We start from the raw sequence: 24609 nt of genomic DNA on the forward strand, positions 1-24609 counted from the left end.
CCCCTGTTCTGCGGAACAGTATCTCTGTTGGGATGTGGCTGGCGCCCAGTAACTGCACTTTCCATAACAAATTGAATACATTTTTTTCCCCTTCCAAAAAGCTTTCCCAGCTGGATGAATGGATGTATGCCACAGGTATGTACTGGGCATTGCTTTTTAAATTAAGATGCTTCTGTTTCATCCCTAGCTGCTGCTCTTTTACTGTTTTTGTCTGTATTCTATACATCGCCTCGAGACTTGTGTGGACAATGACAATAAAGTATTCTATTCTATTCTATTCTAATAGCGAGCTGCTGGAAGGAAAGGTGGTGGAAATGAGTAAGCAGCTCCCCTGGAGGAAAGGAGTATATAAAACTTTAAAGAGCCTCGCTCCTCGTCCAGGTAGTAACACTTCCTTTTCACAACTGTACGAGTGCAAATCCACAGATGAGCCAAGAGCTGCTACAAGCAACAACATGTGCCTGTTGCCCAGCCGTGCCAGCACAGCCTCCATCCTACACATGTTGCAGCCATACTCCACCCACTTGCCAGCCATTGCGAGACACAAACGCACACCCAGAAAGGCACATCCTGATCCCACTCTGGGTTACCCGCACGGCTCTGCTAAAGCCCTAAGCCAGGCTGCTACCCAAGGTCTTTCCCAAGACTTGCTTCCACGGTCCTATAAAGAGATCAAGTTTAGAACGTTTAAACCAAGAGTGAGAGAACCTCAGGCCCTCTGCACCTCTCTATCTAGCCCTTGGGGGTTTCCCCCTGATCACAACCTTCATTGGCCCTGCTTGGCACCCAGAGTGTTTTTACCTAGCTGGGGTAGGTCTTTGAACTCCGATAATGTCTCTTGCCTCCCTAGGTGATTTATGGGGGGAGTGTAAGTGTGTTGGGGGTAGAAAGGTAATTTTCACTGTGTGCCCTTTTACCTCTGGCATGTCCCCACCCCCTGGGATTCTATGAGAGCACAGAGTGTAATATTAAGCAGAGAATCTAGCTGCATTAAGAATCTCGACTTTAAAAGAATAAATGCAAGAAATCTTCTAATCCTCATGGCTGCAAAGATGTTCTGCTACAAGTAGAACAGGAGCTCTGTGAGACGAACAAGGGTCTCCTCACAGCTTTCAAGACCCTTAAAAATTACAGTTCCCATGATTCTTTGGTGGAAGCCATGACGTAACGATGATACTAAAGTAGTATCATAGTGCTTTAAATGTATAGTGCGGATGTGGGCTGGGTCTAAAACCACAATACATCCAGGACCTCCTCTTCCCATATGAACCTACCCGGACCCCGAGATCATCTTCTGTGGCCCTTCTTCATGTGCCTCCTCCATGAGCGGTCCAGAGGGCGCCAACACAAGAACGGGCCTTTTCGACAGTGGCTCCCTGTTGGTGGAATGCTCTCCCAAGAGAGGTTCAGCTGGCGCCCTTAGGTGCCAGGCAAAAATGTTCCTCTTTAACCAGGCCTTTGTCTCATTGGCAACCAACGCCCTTCAAAAATGTGTTGTGGGGGAAGTATCGGGTTGTTTTTGTTTTTGATATGTATTTTGTGTTTTTATACGGTGGTTTTATGTTGTAACCGCCCTGAGACCTGCAGGTATAAGGGTGGTATACAAATGTAATAAATTAAAATAAGCCTACAGGAACGCCCCAGTCCCAGGTCTTCACAACCCTGCAAGCAGGTGTGATGCACAAAAGAGAAACTCCATACGACGGATTGTTACGCTTCAGGATTATTTTATTAGCTTGCTGATGGCTGCCCTATGTGGGTTGTCCTCCAAAGCTGGAAATGTTTAGGACAAACTGAGTAAGGCCAACGCAAATCCCTCAGCTCACTATTTAATCGTGTGTGGGTTTTTTAATCAGTGAGTGAAATATCAAGGCACAACATCCAGCCTGTTCAACTCCACATCCCAAGGATTGCACAGGCTAACGGGAATTACAACACACTGTGACGTAGCCAATATCACAACACCCATTTTATTGACTGCAACCAAGTATCTAGGCTCCCCGCACCTATCCACTGAAGTAGTACTTTTAATCTTTTCCCTCCCTTGGCTCAGAGCAAACCACCCATCCTAGAGTCACGCAACAAGGAGAGGCTCCCACGATGCTCTGGAAAGCCAGCCTTCCTCAACGTGGCACCCTCTGTCTTTTTTGGAGTACAATTCTCATCAGCCAGCACAGGGCAACAGGCTGAGGGAGGGCTCTTTTAGTCCAAAAACAACAGGAGGGTCACATCTTCCCCACTCCAGAGTTAAATCCTCCTTTGCAGGGAAGTGCCAGCCTATCAGGGTCAACTGGGGATGCTAAAGCCTAGGCCTGGGCTCATTTGCATCACAATCCAGAAAGCATGTGCAAAGTGTGCCTTGCAAGTCATTTGGGTGGCAGTCAAGAGTGCTCCTTTGCAAAGCAGTGATTGGCCAACCCTGCAAAGGGACTAGTGGGTGGAAATTTAAAAGTCTGGCTCAATGCTCAATTAAGACTGGAGTGTCCGCTGCAACACACTCCTTCAGTGGGACATCCTGAACTTAGATGTAGGCAGGACAGTCGGGTTATAATCCTTTCTCCATTGCAACAGTATGAACAGAGAAAAGGAGGTTGGAAAAGAGCCACGGTTTTTAGGGCATCAGGTAAAACAACCACTGTGAGAAGGGCCTCAGCTCAGCAGTAGGGCATCTGTTTTGCATTCAAAAGATTCCACGTTCCTGGTCTGAGATCTTAGAGAGATGTTGCCACTCAGTGTAGACAATATTGAGCTACGTAGGGCAAAAGTCGGCCTTCCTTGCCCTGCTCCTATGAGAGGCCGTGGGGCTCAATTTAGGAAGGTTGGCTGGCTGGCTGGCTGGCTGGAACGCCAAGCAGAAGCACACCACAAACTGCAACGTTTTGTTGCCGTTCCCACTTGTTGCTATTCAATACAACATTTATTGCTAACTTTTAATGATGAATAATGCTTTGTGTAGCTGAAGCGGGCTCTGCTGCTTGATAAGTTTATGCTGCAGTAAATTGCTTAGTCTGCTACAGCAAGAACAGCCAAGAGTCTTGTGACACTATAAAGGCTTAACATTGCTACCTCTCTGGATTACCTGTGGTTCTTCCAGAAGAATGAAACTGTTCTTTGGAGACTTTAGAACAGCAGAACAGTTTGCAGAAGGGAAGGAGCCAGTGACATAGATCAGTAGTTGACCTAACAACAATTATTAGAAAATTCTAGGACTGTGTTTTTTTTTAAGTGTCAACATGCTTAACTCTGTTCAACTCCTCTAAGTTCAGGCTTTGATACTCACAGTTCTATTATGGATATGGTGGTCGGGAACCTGTCGAACGTTGGAAGTCACGGCTGGGCTGAGATCTGAATCTAAGACTTCCTGGCTCATAGCTCAAACCCTTACCCCACAAAATATCCTAAGAGATGGTGGCTTTCTAAAGACTAACCCGGCAAGTTCGCAGCTGAACTCAGCAAGGTCAGCAGGGCTTCCTTACCCAAATCCAATAGCCCATTTGCTAATGTCTACTAGATCTCACAGGCTGAAAATTACAAGAGGGTAGATTCTGGGTTGAACATTAGGAGCTGCATCTGGAAGGTAGGAGCAGCTAAGCAGGGGGAGTGGGCAGGGCCGGCTCTAGGGGTAGGCTGAGTGGCGCGGGCTGCCAGGGCGCTGGCCCGGCAGGGGGGCGTCGCGCAGCAGAGGCGTGCTGCGCCCTGCGCCCGCCCACCAGCCGCGACAAGAAACGGGGCGGAGCAGGGGCGCCGGAGCGATCTCCGCACCACGGCGCCCGGCATGGTTGAGACGGCCCTGGGAGTGGGCTCTCTCCCTTGCTGGATGCCTTCAAGGAGAGGCCAGACAACCTCGAATCTGGATTTCCGGTTTCCTAGCTGGGCTAGATTAGGAACCTGCCAACTCTATTATTTGAATCTATTGTGCTTCTGGGCCACTGGTCTTCAAGATGCAAGTCAGAAGCCACTCTCAAGTGTTGCAAGAGAAGAACTATTTTTTCATGAAAATATACAGCACCCACAATTTGTGATACAGGACCCCCCTGTCCAGCAAAATGCATGCTTACATTAAAGGTGAATCCCAAGTCTGAAAGCACAGAAGGCGACTGTTCTAGCAGGCTTGAGATTTTAATCATGGAGACCAGCAGAAAACCCCAAACCTCTTTAATCATTTTAAACACAGTAGGAATTACCTGACCTCAGGGCAGACCTTAATAAAAATAGCCAAAGGGGGGGGGAAGGGAGGGAGGGGTGGCCGTTTCAAGCAAATTCACACAGAATATATGCACCCTGCAATCTTGTCAGGGGCAGATGCAGACCCTGGCCAGTCTGTCCCCATCATCACCACATCCACACCATTGCGCACCTACTCTGAACTTATTCTTATCATTCTTATTTATTATTATTATTATTATTATTATTATACACCAGCATTTAAAGCCCTCAACAAGTTAGTCCCCAAATACACACAACTCCAAACTTACATTGAGGTTACGTTCCAAGGCACCACACGTTTAAGTGAAATTGTGTATATTTGAAACCCATTGAAAAAGCCTGCAAACAACCCATCTTCGTTCCACCCCTTTTGTGACTTTTTGTGACATTATTGCATCACTTTTGTGTTTGATGCGATGTGCACACATGTGGTCACAGGCATCTCATGCGCACCTAAAACAGTGGCTGCCTTTATGTGAAAGAACATCTCCTGCGCTACAGACCCCCACAGATGTTAAGACAGCCAGAGGAGCGCCCTATTGGTATACAGGGGCCTGGAAGATGGCTTTCTCTGTGGGGGCTTCTAAGTTGCGGAATTATTATTATTTTCTTAGAAGGTCACAGGATAGGTTACAACAATAAAATCTGTTTTTAATAAATACAATCAGAAGATGGGCGGGAACTGAGAATGTCCCGCATCAAAAACCCTGAAGAACCTCTGCTAGTCAGTGTACACTAAAATAGGAAGCTCAGTGGTCTGAGTCAGTATAAGACAACTTGCTATGTTCTGTGGCCTTCCAGATGTTGGATTACAAATCATCCCTGACTGCTGGCCACGCTGTTTGGAGCTGATGGGAGTTGGGAGTCCACCAATATGTGGAAGAATAAAGGTTCCCCATCCCTGCTTAGAATAAATTGGAGACTTGCTGCTTACAATAAACATATTGTGCTATCATCACACTCCTCCTTCTTGCCCTAGTCGTTTCCTGCACTGGGGAATAATCCTCGTGGCTCCTTTCATTAGGGATCCCATCCACATTCCACAGGGGGTGGGGAGCATCTTATTTCATTCCCCCTTCCACTCAATCCTCAAGAAGTAGCAATCTCCCGGAGATTTTTTTAAAGCAGCACCGCTTAGGCGCCAGAGACCAAATCCTGGCAGACTGCTGTGTGTGTGGCTGTGTAACAGCATACATTTAAAGCATATTACATCCCCCACGAAGTGTCCTGGGTACTGTGCTGGGCACTGTAGCTCTGTGAGGGGAACACCACAGTTCTCAGGGTTTGGGGAGGGGGGGTGAATGTGTTCAGGACAAATATTCAGCCTGTGATTAAAAAGCACTTTCCCCTATCTCGTCGTTCATCGGGGAGTCGCCCTCCCCCCAAGATCTAGACCCAAAACACCCCCAATACAGAGGACACACACATGCAACAGCGACCCACTTCCTTGTGCACTCAAACCACGCAAGAGGAAGAGCCGGGGATGGTGATGGGAAGGGAGAGAAAGAAAGAAACCAGGATCTGACCTCCACCCCGCTCCCGTCTCTTTCATTGTAAGGCTACCATGGCTGCACACTGGTACCCGACACCCAAAAGGGCTGCTGCTGCCCACGTGGTGCTCACCTCCAGGTGCTCTCTGCGGAGAAGGGAGGGATGCCCCCGAAGCCTCCTCCAGGCCTGGCGCAGCAGGCTGGCGGCGCTGCTCCTCCTGTTGCTGCTGCAGAAGAGATGGTTGGCAGGCACTCTCCCATTCAGGGCGAGAGTCTGCGTGGTGCCTGTGCGTGTAACACACCAGCCTAAAGCTCCTCCTTCTTCCCACTCAATGCCGGAGTCCCTCCCATCTCTTTGAAAGGAAGAGGGGAGAGAAAAAAGGATAATAATTTAAAACACCTCCTTTAATCCTCCACTCCTTATTTCATTCTATTTTCCCCCCATCTGTTTGTTTGTTTGTTTGTTTGTTTGCTGAAAGCAACATCCGCCACCGGAGTGGTGTGATGGGAAGCCGGTTACTCCAGATCAATCACCTTTGACCCGCCATCCATCAACCACTTGCTTGCCACCCACTTTCCCAGCCTCCGCGTCCCCTTGCAGCAAGCAAGCAAGCAAAAGCAAGCGAACGCTCCGCGCTCATTGGCCGCCCGCGCTCACACCAAGGCGTGGGGTGTCACCAATCAGAGACGCCCCGGGAGGAGTGGCCAATGAGGAGATGGCTGTGGCCTGAGCGGCCCAGGGAACCCTCCGGTTGGCTCCCGGGATGCAGGTGGGAGGAGCCGGGAGCTCCCATACTGTAACAGCAGCAGTTTCGTAATAGACCGCTGGGCAGAGCGCGCGGGTTAACCCGCTGCAAACTGCAAGGGAGGCGATGCGCAGAGATTAATAAAGCAGGAGGAGGCAGACAACGGGGTGCCCCACCCTGGGTGTGAAATTCTGTTTTATTTTGCTGGACTACAACTCCCATCAGCCCCAGCCAGCGTAGTCTTTTTTAAAAAAATTTAAAAACAAACTTTATTAATTTTAAAATAAAAATTGAACATAGTATAAAACAAAACAGCCTCTTAAAATATACACAAAATCAATAGATAAATCGGTAAATGACCATTCAAATTCAAACCAAACTTATTCTATCTTCTCTGATGTCTTGTCAGCTTATCTTATACATCTTCAATTCTGTATTTACATCTTCTCTATAAATCGACTTCCCCTTCTCTTCCATCCTGACTTCGAAATTATTTACTTTCTTACTGCTTCCATTAATTTTCCTCCTGGAAGTTCTACAAAAGATTTGTTTCAAACCCAAGTTCTTTTAAATATATTCCGATTTTTTCCCATTTCTCATTAAAAATTTTATTTGAACCACCCCTTATCGAATTCGTCAATTTAGCCAAATCAATGTAACCGATTACTTTCTCTTGCCATTCTCTAATTGTGGGTACTTCTTTGCTTTTCCATGACTTAGCAATTAAAGTTCTTGCCGCCGCTACTGAATATAAAAATATTTTCTCATCCTTTTTAACCACAGCGTAGTCAGTGGTCACTGGGAATTGTAGTTCAGCAACGTCTGGAGAGCACAGCACCACGTTGGCTGCTGCTGCTACTGGAACCGAGCATCCACTTACCCGCCCAGAATTTGGGGGAATGGTTAGAGCCCACATGATCATCCCATATCTGTAGCCTTCCTGGTATCATTTAGTTACTTATCATTGCAATTATTCTCCACCTTTTCTCCAAAGAGCTCAAAGTGGCGCATGCTCACGACAACCCTGTGAGGTAGGTTAGGATGGATGAGAGGCTGTGAGCGGCCTACAGTCACCCAGGGGTTAGGGCTCATGGCTGAGAGGGATTTGGACCCTGGACCTCACTGGACTCCACTCCCCTCATCCATGACCACGCTGGTTGCTGCGGCTGATGGGAGTTGGAGTCGGAACAACACCTGGAGAGGTCACAGGTTTCCAATCCCCCATGTACATGGTATAATGATAATAATAATAATAATAATAATAATAATAATAATAATAATAATAATACTTTATTATTTATACTCCGCCCATCTGGCTGGGCTTCCCCAGCCACTCTGGGTGGCTTCCAACAGAAATATTAGAATACACTAATCTCTTAAACATTAAAAGCTTCCCTAAACAGGGCTGTCTTCAGATGTCCTCCAAAAGTCTGGTAGTTGTTTTTCTCTTTGACATCTGGTGGGAGGGCGTTCCACAGGGCGGGTGCCACTACCGAGAAGGCCCTCTGGCTGCTTCCCTGTAACTTGGCTTCTCGCAGCGAGGGAACTGCCAGAAGGCCCTTGGCACTGGACCTCAGTGGTAAGTGACTACCCAATGCATTATCATTTTAATCAAAAGTGTGGGGACCATTGGGCTCTCCAGGTGCACTCAATGTACAACTTCCCTCATCCCTGAGTGTTGGCCAGGCTGGCTGGGGCTGATGGACCCAGGAGGGCCACAGGACCCCCAATTCCTGCACTGCCACATGGAGAAAGGATGTGCATAGCTGCTGAAGCATGGAGGAAGAGGTTTTTGCTTTGGAATTGGAAGTAGCTGCAGGTTGAAAAGGGCAAGGTTGTTCTGTATTTGGTTTAAGGGGTGTGTGTCATGTTACCCCCACAAGAAGGGCATGATGACCTGTGGTTTGTCCTTAGGCTAGGCAGGAGCCCAGTAAACCGAGCCAATTAATATTACATAAAGCCATGCATTAATTTCTCAGGTAATTAAGGAATATAGGAACCTGCCTTATATCAAAGCAGGCCACTGGTCCCTCTACCCCAGTCTTGTCTGCACCAACTGGCAGCAGCTCTCCAGGGTTTCAGGCACCCCAACCTGGAGATACCGGGGATTAAACCTGGGGCCTTCTGCATTGAAACCAAATGCTCTACAGTCTGTTGTTGTTGTTTAGTCGTTCAGTCGTGTCCGACTCTTCATGACCCCATGGACCATAGCACGCCAGGCACTCCTGTCTTGCACTGCCTCCCGCAGTTTGGTCAAACTCATGTTCGTTACCCCTAGGCTATGACCCTACCATAAGCCAGTTTATGATGAATTTAAGGTTCATTCCCATCCACACCATAAAATTTAAAGCACCTTTAAAGCAGTTTAACAATAGCTTCCCACAAAGAAACCTTGGAACTGTAGTTTACCCCCTCACACAGCTACAGTTCCCAGCACCCTTAACAAACTACAGTTCCCAGGATGTTTGGAGGAAGCCATGTGCTTTAAATGTTTGTTGTGGATGTGATCAAGTGAGGGCATGGGGAGAACTTTCATTTATTTCTATATACTGCTTGATTTTGGGGGGACGGGGACCTCAAAGCAGTTTACAAGAAGATAAAACAAGAGAATCAACGGAAATTTACAACTCCACTTTAAAACATACAAAATTTATAATGCGGGAACTGATTTAAATTAGCTCAACTTTCTAAGCATCTGGGTACCCTAAATAAGAATGTTTTTAGCAGGCACCAAAAAGAGTACAAGTGGAAATGCCTGCTGAATCTCTCTCTGGGGGGGGCAATTATTTTTTATTCATTTTCTAATTCATAAAACCAAATTTTAAAAGTGCCTGCTGGATCTCAATAGGCAGGGAGTTCCGAAGTGCAGGTGCTGCCATGCTGAACCACCAAGTACTTATGAAAGCAGAATGGGTATTATGGATATTATACAGGTATTATGTGGCACCTGTAGTAATGCCAATTCCACTAATCAAAGCAGTCATATGGGCACATGTTGGCTATTAGGGAGCTTTTGCCCTTAGCTGCACCCCACCCTGCTGCAGCCCCGACTCAGATTCTCACTACAATTTTTATTTAAAATTCCCATTCCTTTCAAAGGGAATCTTTCCAGAAATGAGACCGACCATGAAGCACATTTGATTTCCACATCCAAGGACTTCAGCCATCCAACACTGGATCCTTGCCAGTCCTGCTGGCTGGTATGCTGTGCCTATAGATGGGATCAGCTGTGCACGCCCAATTTCCTTCTGTGGCTGTGACAAGAGCGTGATCATCTTGCCACATACCAGCTGCTCCCAGCTGACAGCAGCTCTCCCCAAGGTCTCAGGCAAAGGTATTCTCCAGGCAGGCAGGCAGGCTCCCCTTACAGCCTTGAACCAGACATACCAGGCTGTGAACTTGGGAGCATACACCATTCAAAACGTGTTCTATACCAGTGAGCTCTGCCTTATTTCAACAGAAAGATACCTGCTTGCTTCTTTGGGGTTCCCCCCCACAAGGGATGGTTGTGTAATGTTTTGAATTATGGTGCTGGAGGAGACTCTCGAGAGTCCCATGGACTGCAAGAAGATCAAACCTATCCATTCTGAAGGAAATCAGCCCTGAGTGCTCACGGGAAGGACAGATCCTGAAGCTGAGGCTCCAATACTTTGGCCACCTCATGAGAAGAGAAGACTCCCTGGAAAAGACCCTGATGCTGGGAAAGATGGAGGGCACTAGGAGAAGGGGACAACAGAGGACGAGGTGGTTGGACAGTGTTCTCGAAGCTACGAACATGAGTCTGACCAAACTGCGGGAGGCAGTGGAAGACAGGAGTGCCTGGCGTGCTATGGTCCATGGGGTCACGAAGAGTCGGACACGACTAAACGACAGAAGAAGAAGAAGAAGAAGAAGAAGAAGAAGAAGAAGAAGAAGAAGAAGAAGAAGAAGAAGAAGAAGACAAACAGCAAAGAGTCTTGTGACACCCAAAAGACTCATAGATTTAGGCTGCATACACACCCCACACATTTGAAGTACATTTAATGCATGTGGCTCCCCACAAAGAATCATGGGAACTATAGTTTACCCTTTAAAGAGATACAGTTCCCAGTGTCCTTGGCAAACAACAATTCCCAGAATTTTTTTTTGTGGGGACACGTGTTTTAAATGTACGGTATGCGTGCAGCCTTCTTATGGTGTAAATGTCATGGACTAGAGAATGTGACAAAGACAAATAATTTCCAGAGGGGTAGTGTGAGGGACAGGGGATATCGCGAAGTCCCTCCCCTCCTGAGTTCAAGCCCATCCCCGAGCGCAGGGGAAAGCAGGGAGAGTTCCGATTCCAGTGGGGAAGCAGGAAGTCGTGTCCGAGGCTCAGACAAGGTAGCGGAGCCAGGGTCCCAGGTGGGACAGGAAGGGGCAAGCAAGGGGGGGGAGACCCATCCCCCCAACTCCGGAATTGCGCAGAAAGCGGAGAGGGAAGAGGATGGGTCTACCAAAGTTGTTATGCTGGAGAAAAACGCGCCAAACGCCATTCAGAGGTTCTGATTCAAGCTGAGAAGATGTGTCCTTGTAAATAGCATTGCCTTCAGCACTGTAAATACGCAGCACCAATAAAAGATAAAATGCAGAGCTGTGTAGAGTCGTTACTCTGAAGTAGCCCACTCCGGCCACTGTGACAGCAACCTCCGAATTATTTTTTGGGCTACTTTGGAGTTGCCAGGATGAGCGCGCCAGAAGCGGAGAAATGGCGGCAGATCGCAGAGAAAGCCCAGCAGGACCTGCAGCAACTGGCGTTGCAGGCACAGGGAGAATTAAAGGCAGCTAAAGAAGAGACGCAGAAGGTCCAGGAGGACAGGCAACACCTTGCGGAACAGGTGAGAGCGCTACAGGAGAAAGAGCAGCAGTTAAGGGCGGTAGCGGTGGACCTCCAGAACAAGCTGGATGCAGAGAAAAACAAGGGAGGAGGGGGAGCCCAACTCCAAGTGCTGCCAGGAAGGAGAGCAGGGACCCTAGTAAGCAAGTTCAATGGAGACCCGAGGGAATATCATGGCTTTGAGACTGAGATCGTGTATGCTCTTGAGCTGCACCATGATGAGTTTCCTGATGATGGGCACAGAGTACCATGTTTCTCATATTATAAGTCATGTCTTATATTAATTTTTTCTTCAAAAAAACACGACATGGCTTATTTTTGAGGGATGTCTTATTTTTTAATAAAGTGCACGCGGGCGCTGTTTGCCGGGCTTGTCAAGCCCAGCAAACAGCGCCCGCCGATCTTCGGTGACAGGCGGGGGTGGGCGGAGAGCGGAGAACGATCTCCGCTTCCCCCCCACCCCCGCCGGTCACACAGCACAGGTCGGCGGGCGCTGTTTGCCGGGCTTGTCAAGCCCAGCTAGGAGCGCCCGCCGATCTTCGGTGACAGGCGGGGGTGGGGGGAGAGCGGAGAACGATCTCCGCTTCTCCCCCACCCCCGCCTGTCACACAGCACAGGGCCGAAGATCGGCGGGCGCTGTTTGCCGGGCTTGTCAAGCCCAGCAAGGAGCGCCCGCCGATCTTTGGTGACAGGCGGGGGTGGGGGGAGAGCGGAGAACGATCTGCGCTTCCCCCCCACCCCCGCCTGTCACACAGGACAGGTCCGAAGATCGGCGGGCGCTGTTTGCCGGGCTTGTCAAGCCCAGCAAGGAGCGCCCGCCGATCTTCGGTGACAGGCGGGGGTGGTGGGGAGAGCGGAGCACGATCTCCGCTTCCCCCCACCCCCGCCCGTCATACAGCACAGGGCCGAAGATCGGCGGGCGCTGTTTGCCGGGCTTGTCAAGCCCAGCAAGGAGCGCCCGCCGATCTTTGGTGACAGGCGGGGGTGGGGGGAGAGCGGAGAACGATCTCCGCTTCCCCACCCCACCCCCGCCTGTCACACAGGACAGGTCCGAAGATCGGCGGGCGCTGTTTGCCGGGCTTGTCAAGCCCAGCAAGGAGCGCCCGCCGATCTTTGGTGACAGGCGGGGGTGGGGGGAGAGCGGAGAACGATCTCCGCTTCCCCCCCACCCCCGCCTGTCACACAGGACAGGTCCGAAGATCGGCGGGCGCTGTTTGCCGGGCTTGTCAAGCCCAGCAAACAGCGCCCGCCGATCTTTGGTGACAGGCGGGGGTGGGGGGAGAGCGGAGAACGATCTCCGCTTCCCTCCCCCGCCTGTCACACAGGACAGGTCCGAAGATCGGCGGGCGCTGTTTGCCGGGCTTGTCAAGCCCAGCAAGGAGCGCCCGCCGATCTTTGGTGACAGGCGGGGGTGGGGGGAGAGCGGAGAACGATCTCCGCTTCCCCCCCACCCCCGCCTGTCACACAGGACAGGTCCGAAGATCGGCGGGCGCTGTTTGCCGGGCTTGTCAAGCCCAGCAAACAGTGCCCGCCGATCTTCGGTGACAGGCGGGGGTGGGGGGAGAGCAGAGAACGATCTCCGCTTCCCCCCCACCCCCGCCTGTCACACAGGACAGGTCCGAAGATCGGCGGGCGCTGTTTGCCGGGCTTGTCAAGCCCAGCAAACAGCGCCCGCCGATCTTTGGTGACAGGCGGGGGTGGGGGGAGAGCGGAGAACGATCTCCGCTTCCCCCCCCCACCCCCGCCTGTCACACAGGACAGGTCCGAAGATCGGCGGGCGCTGTTTGCCGGGCTTGTCAAGCCCAGCAAACAGCGCCCGCCGATCTTTGGTGACAGGCGGGGGTGGGGGGAGAGCGGAGAACGATCTCCGCTTCCCCCCCACCCCCACCTGTCACACAGGACAGGTCCGAAGATCGGCGGGCGCTGTTTGCCGGGCTTGTCAAGCCCAGCAAGGAGCGCCCGCCGATCTTTGGTGACAGGCGGGGGTGGGGGGAGAGCGGAGAACGATCTCCGCTTCCCCCCCACCCCCTCCTGTCACACAGGACAGGTCCGAAGATCGGCGGGCGCTGTTTGCCGGGCTTGTCAAGCCCAGCAAACAGCGCCCGCCGATCTTTGGTGACAGGCGGGGGTGGGGGGAGAGCGGAGAACGATCTCCGCTTCCCCCCCCACTCCCGCCTGTCACACAGGACAGGTCCGAAGATCGGCGGGCGCTGTTTGCCGGGCTTGTCAAGCCCAGCAAACAGCGCCCGCCGATCTTTGGTGACAGGCGGGGGTGGGGGGAGAGCGGAGAACGATCTCCGCTTCCCCCCCCACCCCCGCCTGTCACACAGGACAGGTCCGAAGATCGGCGGGCGCTGTTTGCCGGGCTTGTCAAGCCCAGCAAACAGCGCCCGCCGATCTTCGGTGACAGGCGGGGGTGGGGGGAGAGCAGAGAACGATCTCCGCTTCCCCCCCACCCCCGCCTGTCACACAGCACAGGTCCGAAGATCGGCGGGCGCTGTTTCCCGGGCTTGTCAAGCCCAGCAAGGAGCGCCCGCCGATCTTCGGCTCTGTCCCCCGATGCGCGACGGCTCGGGGAAGCAGGCAGGGAGCTCCTGCTGGGTCCCGCGCCTTCGCCTCTCGCTCGGTCGGGGCTACACGACATGGCTTATTTTCGGGGTATGTCTTATTTTTCACCAACCCTTAGAAATCCTGTCATGGCTTATTTTTTGGGGATGCCTTAAAATATGAGAAACACGGTAGCGTTTATAGTGGAACACCTTACAGGGGCAGCCAGGGAGTGGCTTAGACCGTTAATCGCGACAAAAAATCCTTGCATGAAGGATGTCAAACTATTTTTAGGGGCTTTAAAAACAATGTATGCGTCTGATAGCCATATGGACCAGACCAAAGAGGAACTGCATAATTTACGACAAGGAAAAATGACAGTTCGCCAATACTGGGCGGAATTCACCATGCTGGTGCACAGACTGGGGTGGGAACTGAACTCGCCTCCGATGCGAGCAGCGTTCTACCTGGGGTTGCATGAGGATGTGAAAGATGAGCTCTCGAGAGGTCCAAAGCCCAGTAATATGGATCAGCTGAGCAAAGCGGCTCTGGCGGTGGGGGTGAGACAGGAATCCCGATGGAACGACAAGCAGTCAATGCGCGCAAAGCGAGCTTGGTTCCCACGGTCGCAGGAGAAGCCACTCCCCCAACAGCCATCTCAGGCCATGCCAGGGGCCAGCCAAGACCAGGAACCCATGCAAATTGATAGCGTGCGCGCGGGGGCTTTTCAAACCCCAGCGGCGCCAAGATGCAAGGAGGGAAGAGGCGGGAATTGCTTTCTCTGCAACTCCCCTCAGCATCTCGTCAGAGACTGCCCACATCGCAGGGAATGGCAAGGAAAGGCGGGAACGGTTGTGCCATCCCCCACTGACGCAGCACCACAGCAGGGAAACGAGAAAGCCTGGCTGCAGGAGACATGGGGCAGCAGCCAGGCGCAATCGGCAAACAACAGCCCCAGCCCACCCACCCGCACAGCGAGGAGCAGCGCCAGCCCACCCCACCCCCCAGAGCAGGGGTGGTTCTAGAAGTGACGCTAACGCTCCCTAATGGGTATCCCCTGACGGTCCTCGCGTTAATCGACTCAGGTGCCTCTGCCAACTTCTTTTCGAGAAACTTTGCAGAAGCGCACCAGATCCAACTTCTGCAGCTGGATTTTCCCCTGCACGTCTCCACCATTGACGGCAGGGAGTTGCTGGGAGGGGCCATCACCCACCAGACCCCCCCCATGAGAATGACGGTGGGACGACACTCAGAGACACTGGCATTCAACGTCACCACCATCTCAGACCCCCCCATCGTCTTGGGCATGAGCTGGCTGGCGCGCCATGACCCCTCCATCAGTTGGCACCAGAGATGCATCACGTTTGGATCGGACTTTTGTCTGGAACATTGCATGCAGCACCAACCAGGGGAGGGGCCTCCAATAGCCACGGTGGCCACCATGCACGTCAAGGGGGGTGAGGCGATACCCAAGCCGTACTGGGACCTGCAGGAGGTCTTCAATGAAGCGGAATCCGACCACCTACCCCCGCACAGGTCGTTTGACTGCCAGATCAACCTGGTGCCGGGGGCCACGCTACCCCCAGCCAAGCTGTACTCCATGTCAGATCAGGAGCTGGAGGATCTGCGTGCGTTTATAGACAAGAACCTCAAGAGGGGGTTCATCAGAGAAAGCAAGGCAGCAGGGGGCAGCCCGGTCTTCTGGGTGGACAAGAAAGACACGCAACAGCGCCGTCTGGTGGTGGATTTTAGGCGCCTGAACAACATGACAGAACCAGTGGCTTTCCCAATGCCCAGAGTGGACGATCTGCTGACAGCGGCACGCAGGGGCAAGATCTTCACCAAGCTCGACCTGAGGGGGGCGTACAACTTGATCAGGATCCGGGAAGGCGATGAGTGGAAGACCACGATGTTCACGCCTCTGGGCTCTTTTGAATATCTGGTGATGCCCTTCGGTTTGCAAGGGGGCTCAGCATGCTTCCAGGCCTTCATGCACCACGTCCTGGGGTCCCTCCTCTTCAAGAACTGCTTGGTCTTCCTAGATGACATCCTTATTTACTCCAATGACCCAGTGCAGCATGTAAAGGATGTCAGGGAGGTGTTGCAGCGCCTGAAGGAGCACCACCTGTATGTGAAGCTGGAGAAGTGTAAGTTTCACACCAAAGAGGTGGACTTCCTGGGCTACAAACTGTCAGACAAGGGGCTAGCGATGGACAAGGACAAGGTGCAGGCCATCCTGGACTGGCACAGCCCCAGGACGCGCAAAGATGCCCAACGCCTACTAGGCTTCGCCAACTTCTACAGGAAGTTCATCAAGAACTTCTCGCGGGTTACGGCTCCCATCACTGACTGCCTGAGAGGCAAGCAGAAGTTCAGGTGGACACAGGAGGCGCAAGCAGCGTTCGAAAGCCTCAAGAGGGTGTTCGCTTCAGACCAGAACCTGTTCCACGTGGTGCAGGATGCGCCCCTACGCGTGGAAACCGACGCTTCAGACAGGGCTTTGGGAGCGATCCTGTTGCAACTGGATGCCAACAGAGAGTGGAGACCCTGTGCCTTTTTCTCCAGAAAGCTGACACAGCCAGAACGCAACTACACGGTGTTTGATAAGGAACTTCTCGCGATCCATTCTGCGTTTAAACACTGGAGACATTTCCTGGTGGGCGCCAAGCACCCCATTCAGGTGTGCACAGACCACAAAAACCTGGAGTTCTGGAGAACAGCCAGGGTGCTCAACCAGCGGCAGATACGGTGGGCAGAGTTCTTCTCGCACTTCAACTTCTCCATCCACTACATACCGGGGGAGCAGAACGTCAGGGCGGATGCCCTCTCCCGTAAGCCAGAGTACATGGAGGAGGAGTTGCCACCAGCACCCCGGCACATTTTCCCCCCATCAGCATGGTCCTGCGGAGCAGCAGTGGTGAGCGAGGCAGAACTCACAGCACTGACGGCAGCAGATGAGTTTGCCACCCGCATCTTCAGAGAGCTGCGAGGGGGGAGGGATCAAGCAAAAGACTTTGCAGAACGCGGGGGGCTCCTTTTTTACAGGGGAGCCCTGTACCTGCCCACCAACCAGCTCAGAGGTAAGGTCCTCAAGCAGATGCACGACAACCCGACGGCGGGTCATTTTGGAAGGGACAAAACCACTCACCTAGTCATGAGACACTTCTGGTGGCCAGGGGTGCGGGAAGATGTTCGGGACTATGTAAGGGGCTGTGACACCTGCCAGCGAGCAAAGGTGGTCAGAGCACCACCAGCAGGGTTGCTGGAGCCATTAGCCACACCGCACAGGCCGTGGGAAGTAGTGTCCATGGACTTCATCACAGACCTGCCGTCGTCCAGGGGCAAGACCGCAGTGTTGGTGGTGGTGGACCTCATGTCCAAAATGTGCCATTTTATACCGTGTGCCAGGGCGGTCTCTGCAGAAGAGACAGCCAAACTGTTTGTTGACCACGTATTCAGACTGCATGGATTACCTTTAAGAGTTATTTCGGATCGAGGCCGCCAATTTGTTTCCAGGTGGCTCATGAACCTCCTGCAGGTGGAGGTCAGCTTGTCGACGGCTCGGCACCCGCAGACCAATGGACAGGCGGAAAGGGTCAACGCCATTCTGCAGCAGTACCTGAGATGCTACGTCAGCCAGAGGCAAACGGACTGGGTGGATCGCCTGCCACTGGCAGAATTTGCCTACAACAATGCAGTGCACGTCTCCACAGGGGTGTCGCCCTTTAAGGCCAACTACGGGCGCGACCTCAGATCTTTCCCGGAGAGGGAGGGGGAGGAGGAGGAGGAGGGCCCACAGGCAGAGGATTGGGCAGAGGAACTGGAGACGGTGCACCAGCAGCTCAGAGAACACTTGGAGAGAGCCAAGGAAGCGTACAAGAAGGGGGCAGATCGCCACAGGCGACAAGGGGAGGTCATCAGGGTGGGGGACAAGGTTTGGTTGTCCTCGGAGGGCCTTCCCACCAGAGGGAGGTGCAAAAAGCTGGCACCCAGACGGCTGGGCCCCTTCACGGTCACGCAACAGGTCAACCCGGTTGCCTTCAGGCTGGCACTGCCAGAGGACATGAGGGTGCATCCAGTATTTCATAGATCGCTGCTGTCGCCGTACAGGGAAAGCAGCAGGCTCCGAGACAGCGAACAGACCCCCGAGGGAGGGGGGAAGAGGGGAGGCAGGGAGCAACTCAATGAGGCCACGGCCATCCTTGATTCAAGGAGAGGGGTGGGGGGCCTGGAGTACCTCATGGCATGGGAGGATGCCCCGCCTTCCCAGAATGAATGGGTCCCGGCCACTCAGATACAGGAGGACTTCTTGGTGGAAGAATTTCACGCCCTCTTCCCACACAGACCCAAGCCCTGGCACATGGAAAGGGAGGGGGAGGGGGAGGAAGTAGTGGAGAGCAGTTCACCATGGGGATGGGAAGCGGAGTTTGAGGACCAGGAGGAAGAAGTATGGGTGTCTCCGAGGTCCACCCTGTCAGAGGAAGAGGCAGACTGGCAGCGTATTTTTACCCCCACCAGCTCTGACGCCACGGACTTTTTGGGATTTCAGTCCTCCCAGGCGGAAGGAGGGAGCTCGCAGGACTGGGGGGAGGTGTTCACACCTACGGGCTCGGAAAGTACAGAGTTTTTAGGCTTTCAGTCGTCACCGACACCCGGGGAGCCCCCTGGGAGGGGAGAAGGGGAGCTTGGGAGGGGGATGGATGTGAGGGACAGGGGATATCGCGAAGTCCCTCCCCTCCTGAGTTCAAGCCCATCCCCGAGCGCAGGGGAAAGCAGGGAGAGTTCCGATTCCAGTGGGGAAGCAGGAAGTCGTGTCCGAGGCTCAGACAAGGTAGCGGAGCCAGGGTCCCAGGTGGGACAGGAAGGGGCAAGCAAGGGGGGGAGACCCATCCCCCCAACTCCGGAATTGTGCAGAAAGCGGAGAGGGAAGAGGATGGGTCTACCAAAGTTGTTATGCTGGAGAAAAACGCGCCAAACGCCATTCGGAGGTTATGATTCAAGCTGAGAAGATGTGTCCTTGTAAATAGCATTGCCTTCAGCACTGTAAATACGCAGCACCAATAAAAGATAAAATGCAGAGCTGTGTAGAGTCGTTACTCTGAAGTAGCCCACTCCGGCCACTGTGACAGGTAGCCATGTTAGTCTGTTGCAGGAAAAACTGCCCAGAGTGCAGCAGCACTTTAAAAACTAATATATTATGGTTGCGAACCACAATCCACTTCATCAGATGCATAAAGAGCTATCATGAGTCCAAGAAAGCTTAGCTTTGTCTGCAAGGTGCCATGACGAGACTTGGAAAAATATTTGGTGTTTTTCAAGATAGAGCATCAGCTTTTAGGAACATTGGGAGCTGAGTCATACTATTGATCCATCTAGTTCAGTATTGTCTACACTGACTGGCAGCAGCTCTCCAGGATTTCTGGAAGGAGTCTATCTTAGCACTTTCTGGAGATGTGAAGGATTGATCCTGGGAGTGGTCTGCATTCAAGCGGGTGTTTTATCACTAACCTACAAGCCTTTTCCTTTGTGAAGCTCTTTTCCAGATAGCCTGTTATGAAACTCCCAATGGCAAGGCACTTTTTTTTTTGCCAAGCAGTGTTGGGGCAAAGAAAAGATTTATCCTTATGCAGCAATTTGGTGCAATCCTTAAGCTGCTTAAAATAGCTTATTGTGGGTTTAGTTCTGGTGACTGATGTGAACAACTGGATTTCCAAGGACGGCCAGGCTCTCTTAACAGCTTATATATTCAGGTAGATCAGTGGTTCCCAAAGTGGGCAGTACTGCCCTCTGGGGAGAAACAGGATTACCTAGTGGGGTGCTAAGAGGCAAAGGGGCTTTTCAAAGACCGCCAGACTTTGAAAAGCTGGTCTTTCTTCTTTGGGGATCACTCTTAGCCGAGTAAGATTGTTTTCCATGAACACAGTCTTAGTGGTGTCCAGAGGTGACAGTGGAGGCCAATTCTGGGTCCACACATCCTTCCACAGTGGGGTCATAGGTTTCCAGGTGGGAGTTGGTCATGGTGAGGGTTTGCCAAACGTGCCTTCCTCTTAGTTCATTTCTCTCTTTTGTCCTGAGTTCGAGCGTCTTCAAAGTCCATGACATCTTTGGTAAAGGCTGTTCTCCAACTGGAGCGCTCGCAGGCCAGTGTTTCCCAATTGTCAGTGTTTATAACTACATTTTTAAAGATTTGCCTTGAGAGAGTTTTTAAACCTCTTTTGTTGACCACCAACATTATGCTTTCCATTTTTAAGTTTGGAATAGAGTAGTTGCTTTGGAAGACAATCATCAGGCATCCGAACAACATGGCCCAGTGATGGCGAACCTATGACACGCGTGTCAGACGTGACACACAGAGCCCTCACTGCTGGCACGTGCCCCACCGGCCCATTTGCGCTGTTGCTGTCCCCCCCCCCTTTGTTCTCGCTACAGCTTGTCTCCGCTGTTAAAACCAGGTCCTTTTTTGTTGGTGGTGTTGCTGGTAGCCAGAGATTGGTTTTTAACCCGTTCTGTGCTGGGTTTTTTGGCACTTTGGCAGACTATGTCAGTGCTGCGTGTTAGTTCCAGCGAATGTATTATTCGTCATTTATTTCTGTTCTCTTTTCCCCAAAAAAGCGCAGCAGCTTTGGGGCACCCCCCCCCAAAAAAGCAAAGCAACTTTTGCACCCTCCAAAAAAACCTCCAAAACTATGGTCAGTAGCTCCCCCCCAAAAGCTCAACAACTCTGGGCACTTTGTGATAAATAAGGGTTTTTTGGTTTGGTTTGGTTAAATAATTAGTTTTTGGTTTATTAAATACAGTTATATATTACAATTATACATTTTTGTTATTTAAACTATAAATATCACAAAATTATGGTGTGTGTTTTTGAAGTGGCACACCACCCAAGTTATGCCCTGTTTTTTGGCGAATTTTGACACACCAAGTTCAAAAGGTTGCCCATCACTGACATGGCCACTCCAACGAAGTTGATGTTGAAGAATCATTGCTTCGACACAGGTGATATTTTCCTCTTCCACTACCACTACCTCTGATACATGTGTGTAATTTCTCAATCTCTCTCTCTCATATGAACAGTAGCCATTAGCTAGAATTCCAGAGGTAGAAGGGTGAACAATGTTTTCATTTTTCAGAATGGCTTTCAAAATATAACACAATTCACTATTTCATGGCCTCATCAAAGTGAGTATAGATTGAGTAAGATTCCACAAGATTACGTGAGACTACAATATCCTGGACCATAAAGAAGGCTGATCGCCGAAGAATTGATGCTTTTGAATTCTGGTGCTGGAGGAGACTCTTGAGAGTCCCATGGACTGCAAGAAGATCAAACCTATCCATTCTGAAGGAAATCAGCCCTGAGTGCTCACTGGAAGGACAGATCGTGAAGCTGAGGCTCCAATACTTTGGCCACCTCATGAGAAGAGAAGACTCCCTGGAAAAGACCCTGATGTTGGGAAAGATGGAGGGCACTAGGAGAAGGGGACGACAGAGGACGAGATGGTTGGACAGTGTTCTCGAAGCTACGAACATGAATTTGACTAAACTGCGGGAGGCAGTGGAAGACAGGAGTGCCTGGCGTGCTATGGTCCATGGGGTCACGAAGAGTCGGACACGACTAAACGACTAAACAACAACAATATCCTGGACTACATTATTTTCATGGGGGGGGGGCTTTTTTGTAGCAAGATGTCTTTTTATGTTAGCATCACTTTACGCAAGTAATCTCCTTTCCACATAAACATATATTGCGTGTCTGTAGTAAAATTGTGTCAAATTGTGTCAAATTACATAAACCAAACATGTTGATTGGTTACAAGGCTGGAATTCATGTTGTGAAACACGTTTTGAAAGCAATTTCAAAATCCTACGAAGGAGCATCAGAATTATGAAAGAGAAAGAGCTGCAAAGTGGGATGGGCTCAATAATTTGCGGAAAGCGAACAAAGCAAGACAACATCACAGATTACATCTCTGTCCAGGGGTGCAAGCGTTTCCCCAGGGTTTTGGCTTCCTTTGAATTTGGTCACTGCACAGTGAGACTTAAGGTCAGAGATTCACAACCTTTGAAAGCCTGTGGGCACATTTGGATTTTTGAGCGAGCATCATGATCACAACTCCTCTGATCCCTTCTCTCCTTGCTCTCTCAAATCAGGCCCCCACCATCACACACAGAAATAAAGCTCATATGAACACACTTCACTTTTCTAAAGAATCCGAGTAGAAGTCAAATCCAGTCAAAACAAGCTGAATCTAAATGTTCTAATATGCTTTAGAGGTAGAGTGTGCATGTTCTTCAGGAGTAGCCAACAAGGCTTCAGCATCAGTCAAATTCACCACCTCCAAGCAGTCATCCAGCTCAATCCCTAATCCTGTAATGGTCCATTCTGCCAAACTGAGTTTTCACAAAGGCATTATGATAGAGCAGCAACGCAGTTACCACAGCTGTTTACAGGTTAAAGAAAGCTAAGTTGCAAAGCCAATCTCTATCACCACCTTGTGTTGACAACGGGAAGAAGAAAGAACCCTTCACACATCCTTTGAACAGATGACTTTCAAACCAAGGGCTGCAAAATAGTAGACCACATGAGTCAGCAGTGTGATGCAGCAGCTAAAAAAGCCAATGCAATTCTGGGCAGCATCAATAGGAGTATAGCATCTAGATCAAGGGAAGTAATAGTACCACTGTATTCTGCTCTGGTCAGACCTCACCTGGAGTACTGTGTCCAGTTCTGGGGACCACAGTTCAAGAAGGATTCTGACAAGCTGGAACGTGTCCAGAAGAGGGCAACGAAAATGGTCAAAGGCCTGGAAACGATGCCTTATGAGGAATGGCTTAGGGAGCTGGGTATGTTTAGCCTGGAGAAGAGAAGATCAAGGGGTGATATGATAGCCATGTTCAAATATATAAAAGGATGTCATATAGAGAAGGGAGAAAGGTTGTTTTCTGCTGCTCCAGAGAAGCGGACACGGAGCAATGGATTCAAACTACAAGAAAGAAGATTCCACCTAAACATTAGGAAGAACTTCCTGACAGTAAGAGCTGTTCGGCAGTAGAATTTGCTACCAAGGAGTGTGGTGGAGTCTCCTTCTTTGGAGGTCTTTAAGCAGAGGCTTGACAGACATATGTCAAGAATGCTTTGATGGTGTTTTCTGCTTGGCAGGGGGTTGGACTGGATGGCCCTTGTGGTCTCTTACAACTCTACGATTCTATGATTCTAAAATAGATGGAAATGCAGACACGCACCATACATTTGAAGCACATTCATTAGACATTAAAAGCATATGGCTTCCCCCAAAGAATTCTGGGAATCGTATTTTGCTATGGATGCTGGGCAGCATGTCCATCTTTGCCCTGCCGCCTCTCCCGCCACCCCACTTCGCCAGTGCCTGTAGCGGCAAGGTGGGCAGGATACCCGTGGCTGCACTGCCTTGGGGGCTCTTCCACCACCTGAGGTAGCTATTTCACCCTGCTTCATGGGTGGGCCAGCCTTGGTAATGGGAATTGTACCGCTGTGAGGGTGTGCTTTAAAGGTGCACTGAATATGTTTTAAATATGTGCAGTGGTGAATCTACTCTGAAGTGTGATTTCTTTGCAAAACGAAGTTAGAAAGGCCCCGAGGCAGTCTTAAAAACAAAAAGTAAAATGCAAACATTGGAAGAAAAGGCTGACAATAGTTTCTAGCTACGGTGGCTATGTTCTCCCTCCACAGTTGGAGGCATTGTGCCTCTGAAGGCCAGGCTTCTGGGAGCTTTTAGGCTTCCCACTGGGCCAACTTGAGAATAGCTGGGCGGACTAGACTGGCCCTGATCCAGCTGGGCTTTTCTTACTTTCTTACGGCTAGACTGGTCTTACGGCTGATCCAACATGGATGGCTTCATAACAGGATTAGACCAAAAAAAAACCAAGGAGGGCAGAGCTATCAATGACAACTAGCCATGACAGCTGCAATCCATCTTTGCTGTCCAAGGCAGTATGCCACTGAATACAAATTGCTGGGAATCACAAGTAGGGAGAGTGCTGTCACATTCAGGTCCTGCTTGCGGGCTTCCCGGAAGAGGCGTCTGGTTTGCCACTGTGAGAACAGGATGCTGGACTTCCAATTCCCCTCCGCAGAGCATTTCCAACAACAACAACAACTTATTGATGGATGGATGGATGGATTTCTAGCCTGCTCATCTGGCTCGGTTTCCCCAGCCACTCTGGGCAGCTTTCAAAAGAACATTAAAAAACAGCACACAAAAAATTCCTTCAGTAGCACCTTAAAGACCAACTAAGTTTTTATTTTGGTATGAGCTTTCGTGTGCATGCACACTTCTTCAGATACACTTGAAACAGAAGAGTGCTACTGAAGGAATTTTTTTATTTTGCTTCGACTCAGACCAACACGGCTACCTACCTGTAATTAAAAAACAGAATACTGTAAAACTTTAAACATTAAAAACTTCCCTAAACAGGGCTGCCTTCAGAGGTCTTCTAAAAGTCTTCTAAAAGTCGGGTTGTTGTTTATTTCCTTGACATCTGATGGGAGGGCATTCCACAGGGCGGGCACCACCACCAAGAAGGCCCTCTGCCTGGTTCCCTGTAACTGCACTTCTTGCAAGGAGGGAACCGACAGGAGGCCCTCGGTGCTGGACCTCAGTGTCCAAAAGAAGGGGGAAATCCCATCACCAGTACACCACTCCACCGTTCTGAGAAAACCTGGTAATCCCCCTTTCATTCCTCTCCCTTCCTTCCCACCCAGGGTGGCGCTGCCCTGCTCTGCCTG

At 50.9% G+C, this 24609-nt stretch overlaps 1 protein-coding gene across 7 annotated transcripts in view; it reads right to left on the reverse strand.

Moving 5' to 3' along the window:
• The window catches only part of ACACA (acetyl-CoA carboxylase alpha), a 204110-nt gene extending 197815 nt beyond the window's left edge, over nt 1-6295 (reverse strand). For 5 of the 7 annotated variants that reach the window (XM_060268328.1, XM_060268326.1, XM_060268327.1 and 2 more), the window contains exon 1: nt 5830-6289. In XM_060268328.1, the coding sequence (XP_060124311.1) occupies nt 5830-5957 (128 nt within the window). In that variant the 5' untranslated portion in view covers nt 5958-6289. Of the gene's footprint in view, nt 1-5829 lie in introns of all 7 variants that reach the window. The other 2 variants (XM_060268325.1, XM_060268329.1) reach the window with 2 other exon arrangements.
• Nucleotides 6296-24609: the final 18314 nt, after the last annotated feature.

This window comes from Zootoca vivipara, chromosome 15 (genome assembly GCF_963506605.1).
Source record: "Zootoca vivipara chromosome 15, rZooViv1.1, whole genome shotgun sequence".
Classification (NCBI taxonomy): domain Eukaryota; kingdom Metazoa; phylum Chordata; class Lepidosauria; order Squamata; family Lacertidae; genus Zootoca; species Zootoca vivipara.